The sequence below is a fragment of the Pleuronectes platessa genome, chromosome 15 (assembly GCF_947347685.1).
Source record: "Pleuronectes platessa chromosome 15, fPlePla1.1, whole genome shotgun sequence".
Taxonomy (NCBI): domain Eukaryota; kingdom Metazoa; phylum Chordata; class Actinopteri; order Pleuronectiformes; family Pleuronectidae; genus Pleuronectes; species Pleuronectes platessa.
This window is the reverse complement of record NC_070640.1, coordinates 17,583,838-17,599,547: the sequence shown is the minus strand read 5'-3', so window position 1 is coordinate 17,599,547 and position 15,710 is coordinate 17,583,838. Positions and strand designations below refer to the sequence as shown.

Here is a 15,710-nt window from a genome sequence, read left to right as displayed (position 1 = left end):
AAGACATGTATTGTTCTGAAGGGAATTAGCTGCACAGTGAAATATACAGTATCTTCAGTGAATTACAAAGGTTGATGGAGACTCATTTTTAGGTCCAAGACAAAGCATTGACTCTCAGTCAATGTGCTTAAGACACCAGTACAACATACAGTGTAGAGATTCTTCATATCAACGTGTGTGCGTAGTCATACATTCCACAAACTAAGCCTTGAATAACACCTTAAGCGTATTGTTAACAGATATCTGTGGTGCAAGATTAAAGTTGAATGTAAAACTAATGTCACAAAGGTCTGTATTGACTTGAAAGTGAAATACAAATTGATGAATGCACATGTAGTGTGAATCATCTGAACACAGTATTGAAGAGGTGCTGAGGATTCAGCGGCCCACAGCTGCACCACCTTGACCTCTGGATGCGATGCACTAACACCAATAACTTAAACGTCAGTAAAATTAAAAGTGTGTAGATTTATATGCTGAATAAACATTGTTAACGTGAAGTTGATCAAATGAACAGATAGCCTTCCTGCATAAGGATAATCAGGATGTGATCTGTGAGGTCCCCATCAGACTTGGCCCCGCCCACACTGACTGTTCACGTGACCGACCGTCGCCCAGGTTGTGTCGAAAGCATCCTGGTGTTAGCATCCAGCTAGCCTCTGACAATAAACTCAAAGTAAGGTGTACATATCTCCGAAGCACTAACTCGACTCTAACGGAGACCGAAGACAAGGAGCTGCCTGCACGGGCCTGTGCCGACATGCTCTGACAGCTGGCACCCGGAGAGGCCAGTTTACACAGCGGACTAAACCTTTAGCTTTAGCCGACGTTCAAACTTTGACGGGGACACTACAGCGATTCGACAGCTAGCTGCTAGTTTGCAAATGTCCTACTACCGCAGCAGCTAGCTAGGTAACACGACTTGTCGTTGTAGCAGTTATGCTAACTCACTAGCTCCGCGGCTGTTGACACACTGACTAGTGGTTTGGTTTGTGTTCAGGTTAATACAGCGTTAAGCGTTTTTACAAAGTGGCGTCAACCAACTTACTGGTAATGACAGACGCTACGGTCGAGCTGCTAATGCTAACAGTAGCCATTTAAATAGTGGGAGTTGCACTTAAACTCTATATCACGCACACGGTTGATCTAAGTCATAGATGATTTATCTGAGAGTTTATTATTATTGTTATTGTGAACACCTAACAGTGTGAACGACTACACGCGTGTGTTTTGTGATTGATCGAAATACATCATGAGATAAACGATGCGAAACAACACAATGATAAAAGACGTGGGGATTAACGCCGCGACAACAATATTGTCTAGAAAACACAGCTCGATAATCCTCGTGTACTCAGTAATGCAGCGGCACTAGATTTGTGTTGAAGCGCTTAGTGTAGTGTTATACTTTGATACAAAATCCCCCCCCAGCTGATCGTAGATAGGCAGTATCAAGGTTGTGGTCCACTTTTCTTTGAGTTATGTCTGGGGACACATCGAGCAGCAGTGATGAGTCCGATTCCAAAACAAGTGAAAAGGCCTGTACCGTCAAGCATCAAATCACCAATGGTAAGTCAAGTCTATTCACTGTGCACTGTAATTAAATCCATCAGTTAGCCAAGACATTTGTGACACATCATTTCTAACTGCTGAGGCGTGGACAATACAAAAGTTAACTGTATTGTGTAGCCCATACAGGTTTTTCATGAGTTTCTTGGATTTGATTACATGTTTATATTTCATGTATTCTTTTCTTTTTGTGAACATTTGAGGGAAAACATATATATTATCTCTTAATACTAAGCAGCTTTTAAAACATTTAAGCACACTCTTTATCCTGTGTGTGTTGTTGTATTTTCTCTCTGTCACCAGCTAACCTCACAGGTCACACTGAAAAGGTCGGCATGGAGAACTTTGAGCTGCTTAAAGTCTTGGGCACAGGAGGTATGTGTCTACATTAAGCATGGAACATATGAAATATAGTTCTTGTAATACCTCCAGAAAACTTAAAAACTAAAACTAAAAAATGTCATTCTGAGTGAGAGACTGGGCGGTAGGATGCAGTCTCCTGTCAGGGTCAAGTATCTTGAAGACAAAGTGTTTATCACTGACTTTTGTAACCTGTAAAGAGAAGTTTGCTTTGAAGACATATTCATTTCTAGTTTTGCCAGTTTCAAATCATCAAGGCAGTGAGTAGTAAGTGCGTGTTTACAGGGTGTCATCCACTTAGAATACATAGGGCTGCTTCCGCCAACAATGTGTGATTTGATTTAGACAGACATGTTTTTGTGTGCTTTCAGTTGATTTCATGACATTAACGTAGGTTCTTTTTCCTTTTTCCATCTTTTGCTGTGGCCCCTGATCAAAATACAACACAGTCTGATGGTGTTTCTTTGATTGCTGGTATTTGTTTGTCTTTCTAAGTAGCATGAATGACTTGAGGGAATGTTCATTTCTCTTTGTCTAGCTTATGGAAAAGTGTTTTTGGTCAGGAAGAACAGTGGTCATGATGCAGGCCAGCTGTACGCCATGAAGGTGAGACCATTTGTTGAAATGCTGAACAAAATGTGTTTCTTGGATAAAAATTGTAATCTTTGGGATAAGTTAAAAATTTCTTATGGGAAACATTTAAAAAAAAAAGTTTTATCAAATCCTTTCGCTGATTTTTGTTTTTTTGTTTAAAAATTAAATGAATGCTTACAACAATACTTATACAGCACATTATAAGATGGGATGCCAAATAATGTGTTACCAAGTGAAGATTGACTGTGCATCCATTCATTGAAAGTTAATGAACCATTTTTAGCAGATATGTGACTCACTTTTGCTGTTATATGGACACATGATTAATTCAGTGTATTATTTTTAGAGAATTATTCAGGATGTCTGAATTTAATTTAATTTAATTTGTATTGTTATCCTAGGTGTTAAAGAAAGCCGCTATTGTTCAAAAGGCCAAGACAACAGAACATACCCGCACTGAGAGGCAGGTGCTTGAGCACATCCGCCAGTCTCCCTTCCTGGTCACGCTTCACTATGCCTTTCAGACACAGAGCAAACTACATCTCATCCTGGGTGAGTGATGAAGCCTTAGAACCAAATACAGGGAATTCTTGTCTCTTCAGGTTCAAAGCACTGAATAGATGTTCTCTTCAATTTTCTATCTATTGCTGCATGTTTGTCTGTAGGCCGAATGTTCAATGTGTTTGTGTGCAACTTTTGTATCAAGTCTATTTAAGCTCCCTCTGTATTTGTCTGTGTGTGCGTACAGACTATGTGAGCGGCGGGGAGATGTTCACTCATTTGTACCAGCAGGATCATTTTCCAGAGGAGGCGGTGCGGATTTATATTGGGGAAATAATCCTGGCTTTGGAGCACCTGCACAAGGTGGGTGTTGCTCCTTCCAGCTCCATGACTTGAAGCTACAGTTATTGATGATGTTTTTGTGCAAGGGGGCAGAAGGAGGACAAAGCAAGCTTACAGAGCCACTGCACTGATTTAGTACCTTGTTATAGCTGATGTTATAGCTAGCAGCTGCATATTAACAGTAATTTACAAGACACAGAGCAATGTCATCATCCTATTTGATTTGCAACTCTTGCTACCATACAAATGTAAGACTTTTAGCTTGGGTTAAGCCACTGACAAAATATTATGGTTAGGACATCTAGATAGTTACTACGTGTAGCCCCACTCAATCCTGGTATTAACAATCCATTCTGAGAGATCTGATCATAAGTGGACAGCGTTAAGTATGTGTGCTCACACATGGTATTTAAATGCATCCTGAATGTGTCTCCTGGGACCACTTGTTTTCGGATCTCACATCCCCGCTCTACTTGCCATTAATCACGTATGCCATTTCTGCCTGCGAAGATGGAATTATGATTGTTTTTACCCAGTCTGAGTGTACAGATGTGTCTAATGTTACTGGGTTTGTGTGTGGGAGTTTGTGTGTGTTGGTATGAGCGAGCAAAGAGGACTCCGGAGGGGCTGAATGAAAGTCATGCAGCTCCGCTATGAAAAACGATTTTACCAATTCAAGAAAATAATCAATCGTGTATGTGGTGGTCATTGTTGATATTGTGACCCAGACTGATTAATGCATGGGCACTGAGAAGTGTACAAATAAGTTAACCTCATTGTGAAACTGTTGTGGTCCAGGGACGTCAGCTGAATAGGAAGTTATATATGGCCCCGGATGTATTTGTCTGCATACAGCGAAGAGATCCAATCACTCGTGTGTGTCAGACCACCTTCAAATGTGGTTTGAGTGATTGGATCTCAAGACACTATCAGGATGCATTTTAGTTCGTCACACCTCCTGGTGCCTGTACTTGTGTTTACCACTTGTGATCGCATCACCATAGGCGATTGTTAATACCATGTCTGAATGGGGTCTATGTGTCTGTGATTTGGTGCTGGACTGGAAGGGCTTGAAATACTCTGCAACACTAGATTTTGTTGTGATCTCAGGGACAAACAACTGAGGCTTTGAAAGATCCGTATGTCTTCTGGCATGTGCACAAACCCGCTGCACAGATAGATGTAGACGGTTTTTGAGTACACTCATGAGGTTTGTGTTATTGAAAAGTTATGACTAAGACTAGATGAACAATCCTGCATTGAAATAATTTAAAACCTGATACTTAAAAAAACATTCACCCAAATTGTTCAAATATGCTGAAAACAATTATGTTGACTTATTGAGTTTTACTTTTTGGGTACCATCCAATAAAACCATTGACGCAATAGCACCTTTGTTGAGCAGTATTCTCATTTCCTGAGGTATTGTTGTAATTATTTTGTGTTTTTGCGCTGCTGTCTGAGCACTTGTTTACTGTGACAGGTTAAGGCATAATAACAACTAGTGAATGGGCTTAAAAACTGCTTGAAATAACAACCTGAAAAGAGTTTGAAAATGTTAACATTTGACTGCATATGCTGGATGTCTGTGTTCACTAACTGTTCACATGTGCAGCTTGGGATCGTGTACCGAGACATCAAATTGGAAAACATTCTTCTAGACAATGAAGGCCACGTGGTGTTGACAGACTTTGGGCTCAGCAAAGAGTTTCTGGAGAAAGAGGTATGTGAACATGAAATCCAAGTCGAAAATATGTATGAAAGTGGAAAATGTTACATGGAATGTGTTTATTGATATGTTATAACAGTATTTTGTTCATATGAGAATATTTTTTTTAAATTAAGCTCAAAGTCCCCCTTCTCCTAATTACAGAAGGAGAGGACCTACTCTTTCTGTGGCACCATTGAGTACATGGCACCTGAAATCATCAGGGGCAAGTCGGGGCATGGCAAGGTAGATATGTGAGAGTAAGGTCACGGTCGCACATACGTGACCTTCCTTCTCGCCAACAACAACGCCAGCATCTTTCTCTGTTATTCGATGCACATTTTCTTGCAACTCAAAAACCTTTTCATCCAACAACCATAAATTCAACAAACTGATCACACAACTGATTTCCGTGTGCATCAAATCCTGCACTGCCCACCTTCAGGAAGCAATCAACGTAATTATTCGCCTGCACTAAAGCAGCAAGCACTTATGTTCAGTGTTCAGAAAATGTTTAAGTGGTATAAGAGTTTCACGGTCTCTCATCAGGAACTGTAAAGTCATGATCAAATACCACTTTATTTATATCTAGATGTTTGAGATACATTGCGGCTTTAACATTTACCTAAAGGTTAAATACCAAGTGCTTGTCTAACTTTGATTAACAATGTATCAGATCAAAATGTCAATTGTGAATTCTTGCATTCAGTATCACGACAGACAGCCCAGCACTGGCATAATTAATACACAGCGAGTACCTCTCATGTGTTTTCTCTTTCCTCTTATGTTTGCAACACGTCTCTTACTTTAGTCGGTTGATTGGTGGAGCCTTGGGATCCTGATGTTTGAGCTGCTGACAGGAGCATCTCCCTTTACCTTAGAGGGAGAGAGGAACTCCCAGAGTGAAGTGTCAAAGTAAGTGCTGCTGCCTCAGTCTACAAAGAATGTGTATTTAAATCTCAGACTAATTCTCCAATTCTTAAAAATTCCTGTAACAACTGTGTTCTACATGCCATTTAACTTGCAGTTGGTGAACACCTTAAAGACTAATTCGAATTTTGTTGTTTTTCTCTATCTTATCCTTTATTTAAACTCAAGGCGTATTTTGCGCTGTGATCCACCGTTTCCTTCGATGATCGCATCGACTGCTCAGGATCTGCTGAGGAAGTTGTTGGTGAAAGATCCCCACAGGAGACTGGGCTCCGGGCCGCGAGGGGCTGACGATCTCAAAGCACATCCCTTCTTCAAGGTCCTATTCTGCTCTGCTTTTATTTACTATGATATCCTCTCTTCATTCCTCCATAACTCCCAGCTGCCTTTTGTTTCCAACAGGGACTGAACTGGGCTGACCTAGCACAGAAGAAGTTGCCAAGTCCATTCAAACCAGAGCTGAAGAGTGAACTGGACGTGGGAAACTTTGCAGAGGAGTTCACTGGGATGGATCCTGTCTACTCCCCGGCCATCACGCCACCAAGCACGGGCCGCCTGTTCCAGGTCAGTCCTCTGTCTCACCCATAACCCCTATCTCAAAAAACTTCATTTGGATTAAGTAGACTCTAGTAAAATATGAATGTACTTTAGATATCTTAATGTTTATTTGCTGTTAACACAATTCTTCAGCCAGTTTTTTTCCCGTCTGTGATTTCAGGGCTACTCCTTCATTGCACCATCCATCCTCTTCAATAAAAACGCAGTCATGGGAGACTTTGTAGAAAGCCAGATTGCTGCTGATCGACCAGGGTCGGCCTCTGTCCAACGCAGTGCAATGTTAGAGGTACGGGATCTTCAAGATCATCAAACAGTGGATCTTTGTTGATAAATCTTTCTGTGGTTGCGTTTTAAATTTATCTTAGTGTTGTTCTTTATTTAGCTACAGAGAATCATTCTTCCAAAACCACTGCGATATAACAGTTGTGACATAAAGTGTCTTGTCTTGTTTTTTAAAGCACCCTACTGTAATCTAGTGTTGTTAAATAACACAAAAAAAATGCTCTGCAAAGTTAGTTAACCAGGAGAAAGGAAACGGAGAGGAAGAGAAACTAGCTTATTTAGCGCATATTTGTCACTAAAATTTAGCTTACTTTATTTCACAGTAGGTTTTATCACATTTTATTAAGCACCTAGCGATATAGAGGAACATAACAACATCAGGATACGTTGTTGTATTATCATAATACAGTATTATGCTGTCTGTTGTTTAGAATTTGAAAATTTACGGGTCAGTTTAGACTGTATGCCTTTGTCCTACTTGAAATATTGGCGACTCTAATATTTTCCATTGGTATTGCTTCATATCCTCTGTCTTTATAAACTCAGTTCAGATTAAATGAATACAGGGTACAGACAGATTGTTTCTTGCCATTTACATGTGTATATACTTTAAGCCTAAATGTGCCTTTGCACAAGGACAACAAAACAAAAAAGTCTCTTTCAGTGTCCCTCACGCTCTTTTCCTTTTGTAGGAGTCACAGTTTTTTCACAGCTACGAGCTGTGTCTCCACGGGCCACCCTTAGGCGAGGGTAGTTTCTCTGTTTGCAGGAAATGCAGACACAAGCAAAGTGGACACGAGTACGCCGTGAAGATTGTGAGCCGCAGGTGAGTGGAGATGTGATGCTGCTACACAGCCTTTCTAACGGCCGTGTTTGTGTGCTTAATTTGTTGTGCTCTTTGTTTATATTTGCATCACTAAGTGCCAGAATGTGCGCGTTAATATTCCTTTTATCTTTTTTTTTAAGAATGGAGGCAAACACACAGAGGGAGATTGCTGCTTTAAGGCAATGTGAGGCTCACCCCAACATTGTCAAGCTACATGACGTCTTTACTGATCAGGTACAATAGAGGAAAGACGACATGTACACTGACATAGTAGTAGCAAAACAAACCCTGTATATACTGTGTTTACTTTCAAGCACTTAATGCTGGATAATAAGCCACATTTGTCTTTCCATTTGTGCCTCTCTATCAGTACCACACATACCTGGTGATGGAGCTTCTGGGCGGTGGCGAGTTGCTTGAAAGGATCAAGAGAAAGAAACTTTTCGGGGAGGCGGAGGCCAGTCAGCTGTTACAGAGCCTGGTCTCAGCTGTCAGCTTCATGCACGAGGCCGGAGTCGTGCACAGAGACCTCAAACCAGAGGTGGGCTGTGATGTGATGAATTGACTATATCCTGATATTATACCGAATCTCCAACTTAAGAAATACAGTATGGGTAGCGATTTAGTATGATGGTGCTTATATAAAAGTCCATCAAAGTCAAACACTACATGAACTTCTCTGGAGTTTGCCTTTCAAAATAAAGAAAGAAGCAGGGGAATTTCCTTACGGAGGCGTTTACAACAAGACAAAGGTCTCTGGAGTGTTCAAGCAAGAAGTAGTACAATGCAGGAGGCCGGATATAACATATTAATTCAGCCGAGGACATGAGGCATGTTTTAGTTTACACTATATTGAGACTGGCGTTGGCCCATATAATTCCTGCTGTTTTTTTGTGTGTTCTTCTGACTCAGTTCTCACATGCAACTCATGTGGATCATTTCAGGAGGTTATCTGAAGTTTAGTGCCATGTCTGAAAGCAGCTTTAGAGTGATAATCCTACTAAAACACCTCATATTGAAAGTTGAAATAAATTTCAATAATTAAAGATGAAGGCTGTGCCAGAGAAGTTAAAAAGGACGATGTAATGTTTTTTTTTTTTTATTGGCTCTAGTAATGTGTTGAGAAACAGAATGAATATTTAATCGTCTCAGTGAAGTGCATGTGTCCTATGAGGATGTTTCTATTAAATTGACACAACACAGACCTTTTTGATGCATGTGGACATCACTGTGATTATTTTTCAGCAATGTTTATACATGTTTTAGATAAAGTGTACAAAGCAGTTAATGGTGCAAAATGATGCTGCTCAGCACTTGAAGGCTGCAGAGATATCACACATGCATTCATTTTCAGATAGCTGTAGGATATAATTCACTCTTGTATAGTAAGAAAGAGCTGAAAATGACACAGTCAAATTTAAGTTTTAGTTAAGCAGTTCATAGTTTGTGAGTATCATAGAGAGATCACTTATCCCCTGGAATCTTATCTAATTATTGCCAAATAAATTGGTTCCTCGTTTGAATCTTTTGGCCACATGCACAAACATGGGAAATGTATATGTCAAGGTCAGGAACACAACACCCTGCAGTATTTACTAGTAGCAGTTCTGTTGACTAGTGGTATCAGCATGTTTTCTTGTTTACCTTCCAGAACGTGCTGTTTGCAGATGAGGGGGAAGACTCTGTGCTGAAAGTCATAGACTTTGGATTTGCCCGGCTGTGCCCTGCAGGCAGCGCCCCCCTGCAGACCCCCTGCTTCACGCTGCAGTACGCTGCACCTGAACTTTTTGAACGCGCGGGATACGACAAGTCCTGTGACCTCTGGAGTCTTGGAGTCATCCTGGTAACTACAGCCTTAAACTCTTGTCCCCATCAATCAAGTGAAGTGAAGTGTTATTGACTCTGCATGTTTTTCTGCAGTACACCATGCTGTCAGGCCAGGTGCCATTTCAGAGTGAGCAACGGGGAATGACGTCATCGTACGCTGCTGACATCATGCAGAAAATAAAAGAAGGCGATTTCTCATTAGATGGGGAGGCCTGGAAAGGTGTGTCAGAAGACGCTAAAGAGCTTGTTAAAGGTATGTGATTTAAGTGACACGTTTGATTCAGTTCATAGGACGACGTTACATGACTAACACTAGTACATGATGCTACAAATGAGAATGAGATGGTATGAGTCTGAGAATCTGAGTCCCTAATATCTTGTTCCCTTGTTTCTGTGTTTTCTCCTCCCTCTGTGATGCAAAGGTCTATTAACGGTGGATCCAGAGAATCGTCTCAAACTTTCTGATCTGAAGGAGAACAGCTGGCTGCAAGGGGGCGCATCCATGTCCACTACTCCGCTGTGCACTCCAGATGTGCTGGAGTCCAGCGGGCCCACCGTTCGCACCTATGTTAATGCTACCTACAAGGTAATAGCATCATGTTACATTTATTACAACTCTTAAGCCCTGTCTACTCTACTATGGATATTATTTAAGAGATATTTCCATCTATTTTATTTAACTTTTTTTATACACAGAAACACAGAAACTAGAAACTTGTCACTCTTGAAGGTGTTTGTAAAAATGTCAGTTTAAATTACATGTGGATAAGTGGCCCAATTGCAGAGGGAAATGTTTGTTTTCCAAAACATCCACATTAGTGTGGAGAGGGCCGTAAGAATGGATGTTAAGTGCCCGTCACTCATGTGCTTCTTCTTCCTGTTGTTTCCTCCTCTTTTGTCATCTTCTTCTTTCACTAGGCTTTCAACCGCGGTAAGCGAGAGGGCTTCTTTCTGAAAAGCGTAGACAATGCTCCACTCGCCAAACGACGGAAGCTGAAGATGACGAGTACAGGCGTAGAGACCCGATGGAGCTCATCCTCTTCCTCCTCCTCTTCTTCCACGTCGTCCTCAGCCTCTGCCTCGGCCTCGGCCTCAGCCTCTGCCGCGGCCTCTTCAACGGCATCCAAACCACAGCCAAAACAAACTGTGACCCCAAAGGAGAGCTAGCCTGAATGGCAGAGGAGAGAAGCGCTGGGAAACGAAGCGGTATGTGTTTACAATGACGACATGAAGTTCTCCGGTTGTGATTGGCTCAGCCGCTTTCAGAAAACATACCAATAAAACCAAAAGACTGGTTAAGGTTAGTGTTAGGGTTTCAATACAGAATTGAATTCCACATTTTGCCAGTGTCATGTTTCCCCCAAACCGAGCATGTATTGTCCTCTAGTGGACGGAGAAGAAGTTAGAGGAGATTTTAGAGGTCTAGTTTTCTATCTTTGAGATATACAGAAATCTGTGGCCTTTTGACCAACTTACACTTATTCAGTATTCTCTCACCATATTTGGTGACATCACACACTAAAAGTTCAAAACGAGACATTTACCTATTTTCACTGTGGGTAAGAAACAGTGCCTGGCTTTATAGGGTTAAAGGGAAAAAGGAGCCATAAACGAGCAGAAGCCATATTTAAGCAGTGAATATATAAATTGAGCCGTTGTGATTACACATGAAGTTGCACAAATCAAATAAGCGGTCCTTCCAGGAATTTGCTAACCCAATTCATTGATTGTATTTTTAACTTTGCCACACATACATTGATCGGCAGCAAAATGTGTCCACAAGTGCTGTGCCTCATGTGGGCGCTCTTCTGCAACAAATAACAGTTTTGTGAAAACTGTTTAGTTGCTTTTTTATTTAGTTTGGGCAAAAAATATAGCACTTTTGTGGAGGGATGTAAATAAAAAGGATCTAATTGTAAAAAGAAAAAAAGCAACTTTCTGGAAGGACTGAGCACAGAGGGAAATCCCTGTGGTCTGTCTACACCTTAGAGATTTGGCAGGATGCAAAAAAAAAATCATAGTCAAAGTCTTCTTATTAGTATTTGATACAGATTCAAATGTGTGATGATATGTAGTCCAGAGGATTGCACCTCCAGTACACGACCAACGCTGCAGCTCCCACTGAACGCAGTGATAGATGGCTCTGAGTTAGTGTTTCAATAAACCATCAGAGTTTGAAGTTGTCACAGAACCGACCAGGTGTCACACACACACAGGCGGTCCTGGATATACAGTGTGATTTTCCTTGTCATACTTTGCTGTAAATTACTTGCGTCATCGTGCTGGTCTAGCATGCTAATCTCTCGTGATGATCAACTATAAGAATGTTTTTCTATATTTTTTGGTATCCCGGGCCTACTAAGGAAATGTTACCCAGATGTTTTTAATGCTATGAAGTGCAGCTCTAGTGGAGTAAAATCCATCCTGGCTGATCTTGAGTGTACACTGCCTCGGGCTTGTGAATTTTAAAAAGGGGGTTTCAGTTCTCCGCTGGGCCGTCAGACCAGCACCACATGCAGCTCCCACTAATACCATCTTATTCGATACAGAGAATTACTTGCTCCCGTCTATTAAGCTCAGCTTGGGCTGCAAACGTCACCCATTTGTCTTTTTACATAAGTGGTTTTAAAACATCGTATAGCTTTTGAAATTCAAATTGTTACAGAATGAAGCGTTTAATAAAGACTCAACAATAAAATGGCTCTTTTCAGACCGTCCTGCGAGGTCTGTTGTGTAAATACTCATCATTGATTTAAAGCAAAAAACACAACGATGTATGTTATTTGATTTTTTTTAATGATATCAGTCTCCTGATGTAATTGTGCTTTTATTGGACGTTTTTTTCTACTTGTTGCACAGTCAGATGATCAATTAAACACATTTCAGCTTTAAAGGTGCTTTTACTGATATTTATTACATGTAGTTGATTTTAATGCTGTGGTAATGGGATTATGATCATTCGGCTCCTGTTTTGTACCAGCACTGTTTGGGTGTGGGTGTGTGTGTGTCTGTGCGTGTCACTGGGAGATTGGTTGTTCTGCTCTTTCTATACCAGATGAAGCATTATTGCAAGCTACGGTTTTATTTTATTTTTGTTTTCCACCTTTGTCTCTTTTAAGGTAACTGGTTGTTTGTGTTTGAACATTTAATTTGTACTTATGAACCTGTGCTTTTATTGGTGTTTATATTATTTTTGATGTAGTAAATGATACTTTTCCCTTTTTCTTTTGTTGAGGATTTACCATTTTACTGAGCTGCACTGTCGCTGATGTCGTAACTGGGAATTTATCTTTTGCACCAGGATTTTGTTTCGGTTGGTGCAAAATAAACATTACTTTTAAATAGATGGCTGTGTTCTTTTTCTTTCCAGTGTTGCAGCTGTTCTTTAAATCGACCATCGTGGCCATTTTTTCACGCTTAGGGCTCTATGGCTTAGAGTGGGAAAGGCAAATACTATATAGAATAATAACCTGTGATCCAGGTTTATAACTAATTTAAACAGAGAATCTGACCAACTGGTTTCATTTCACATGTTCCAATTGGGACATGGGACCATATTTCAAGGTTAAACATATTTTATAGCTCCTTCGCTACCATCGGAGAACAGCTAACGTTATGTCACATGTTTTGTAAATTGTTTCCTTTTAGCTTTGGATTTAGCTTACAAGTTCGACTCCAGTGAATTTTACTTATAGGCTTTAATAATTGTATCCATAGAGGTACATTGATATTACAGTATTCAAATGTCCTTGATGTTGGCAAGAAAGTGATTGAAAGCTTATGTTGACTGTACCAATGGTGGCCAGCCTAAAACCTGAACCTGCACAAATGTCCTATGTCCCTACTTATTTGAACTGTCTATTGTGAAATAAGAACAGGCAGATTATCTGTTTTTATATGATGTATAAAGCTGGATCACAGCAGTGCAGTATTTCTCTGATAATGATTTGAGCTTCCCAGCCTGAGTGAGACATCATAGGAAAATGGCCGCCACCTATAATTGAGACTTCAATAATGTGAGCACTGTCAGCTGACATTTTGGACTTGAAGCAAACACATTATACAGCAAAAAATATACCTCTCCCTGTTTGTGACTAAAGTAATATCAACATAAAGCTGCTCATAACTTTAGATTCACATTCTCATTTAACTCCAGTCAAGCTTTAATTAATGTCAATACAACGTGAGAAGTTTTCAATCAGCTGAAATGCTGCTTGTACAATTGCCCGGACAAGAAGTGTGAACACATGTAATTCGATTTTTATTAAATTTTATCACCATTCATAAACTCAATCAATTGCAATTCCCCTTTAATTCCCCACTCGAATTAACAGCATCTGTTTCCAGAAAACGATTGGGAGGATTTAAGTTAGTTTGACCCTGCAGACGAGAGGCAGCTCTGTCGCATAGCGTCGAGTTTTACTCAGTGTCCGTGTGGTTCTGTTCTTACACTTGACCTCGATGTCCTTGAAACTCCTGAGTCTCTTAACTGTTCGACTTTCTGTCAGTGAATTGAATGGCTCCGTTTTCTTGTTACTGCTCATCACACTGACCTTAGAGTTTGTCTGAGCTGTTTTGCAAAGATAGATGGTCATTTCAGTTTAAGTACTTGTTATTACCATATATTGCACTGTACTGAATCTTTAGTACTGTTGTTTTTCCTCATTTTATTACACCAAAGATGACTTTCTAATTTGTTTTAGGTTCTAATCCATAATCTCTCTGCACACACACACACACACACACACACACACACACACACACACACACACACACACACACACACACACGGCTTAATTACCCTTCAGCTCTATTTCCCTCTTGCTTGCAGGGCGCTGCAATATCCCACACTGTGTAATGAGTTTATCGTACCATTAGGGGGCTTCTGTGGGCCGTCCTGTGTCCTCAGTGTCCTGTTTTATCTGTCCCTGCATCTTGTCCTGTGTCAGGTGTCCCTGGTCTCATCTTGTTGCTAAGGTGAAAGATATTAATATGCCAGCGTGCTCAATATAAAATCAACTTTTTGCTGTCTCTGAAATGCCAGAAACGGCATTACATGATTTTTCTGTGAGTGTATTCTAAATGATGTGTTATATGATACAAGTGAGGGCCACTTGAATCAGGCTGTTTCCTGCTGCATGTCCCCATCGGGTCCACCAGGTCGCATGAATGTCAGAGACATAAATCAACACAAGGACCAGGCGACACAGGGCAGGACGGGGAAGGACATGGTGTCAACGAAATATTGCAAGACAATCATTAAACTAAATTACCTTCTCTCTTATATAGTTACATTTGATCTTATTTGCTACTGGGAAATGCAGAAGTAAGGAGATTTTTTAATACAGGGCCATTGTAGCTTTTGTATTTTATATATTCTCTGAGAAATCCGCAAGAATGTTGAAAAACGCTCTACCTCAAAAATGTTCATGAAAGAAATATGCAGTTCATGGATCTGCTCCCTGATCCGGGTCTGCACTAAAATCGAATGGGTTCCTGCTTGACACATGCCACATCCTTCCACTAGTATTTGTGGAAATCCATCCAGTAGTTTTTGTGTAATCCTGCTAACAAACAGACAAACAACACAGAATGAACATAACACAACCTATGTATTGTACAACAAGTCTGCAGCCATGCTTACATCTCTGTTTGGCAGGAACAGTGTTTACTTGTAACCAGTTGAACCCGAGCCTTTCATGAATGTAGCCAACAATGCAGCAAATGCCAAATAAAAGGAAATATAAGGCCGGCAGTAGAACCTTTTTAAATAGAAAGCATTAGTTGGTTAGATATGAGGTAATGTAGAAATTAATAAATTTACATAACACAGAAATACAAAAAATATCCTAAGTCATTTTTCTATATAAATAATATAATAAGTAATAATCTCCACATTTATTATTTAGTCTTTTTTTGTTTTTAATACTGCTCTCAGCTCTCTCTCCTTGCTTCACAGGTAGAATCAGGGGACTTAGAGCTTTCACTGTTTAATTTGTCAGCGATGTGGGAAGATGGATTCCAGTGCAGACCAAAACAAACCTGAAGTAGCACTACGCAGGCCAGAGTGTCTCCTTAGAACCTGAAGGTGAACGGCTGTGCAGATACATCTGGAAGATGTTTAGATCACTCAGAAATCTTAACCTGCTGATGGCTCTCGAGGAAATACCTTCTGTGCACCAGGACGACATTTCACAGAAATCCCTTTAGAGC

At 40.4% G+C, this 15,710-nt stretch overlaps 1 protein-coding gene across 1 annotated transcript; it reads left to right on the top strand.

Annotated features, from left to right (window-relative positions):
• Positions 1-70: 70 nt before the first annotated feature.
• On the top strand, positions 71-12,843 carry rps6ka4 (ribosomal protein S6 kinase, polypeptide 4). The gene is made up of 18 exons (XM_053442426.1): positions 71-1,569; positions 1,873-1,944; positions 2,468-2,535; positions 2,925-3,075; positions 3,272-3,387; positions 4,982-5,089; positions 5,240-5,320; positions 5,886-5,989; positions 6,173-6,323; positions 6,407-6,568; positions 6,723-6,848; positions 7,537-7,670; positions 7,811-7,904; positions 8,041-8,211; positions 9,322-9,513; positions 9,591-9,750; positions 9,920-10,083; positions 10,416-12,843. Exons 1-18 carry the CDS (start codon positions 1,482-1,484, stop codon positions 10,662-10,664), a joined length of 2,391 nt encoding a protein of 796 aa, XP_053298401.1. The 5' UTR covers positions 71-1,481; the 3' UTR covers positions 10,665-12,843.
• Positions 12,844-15,710: the final 2,867 nt, after the last annotated feature.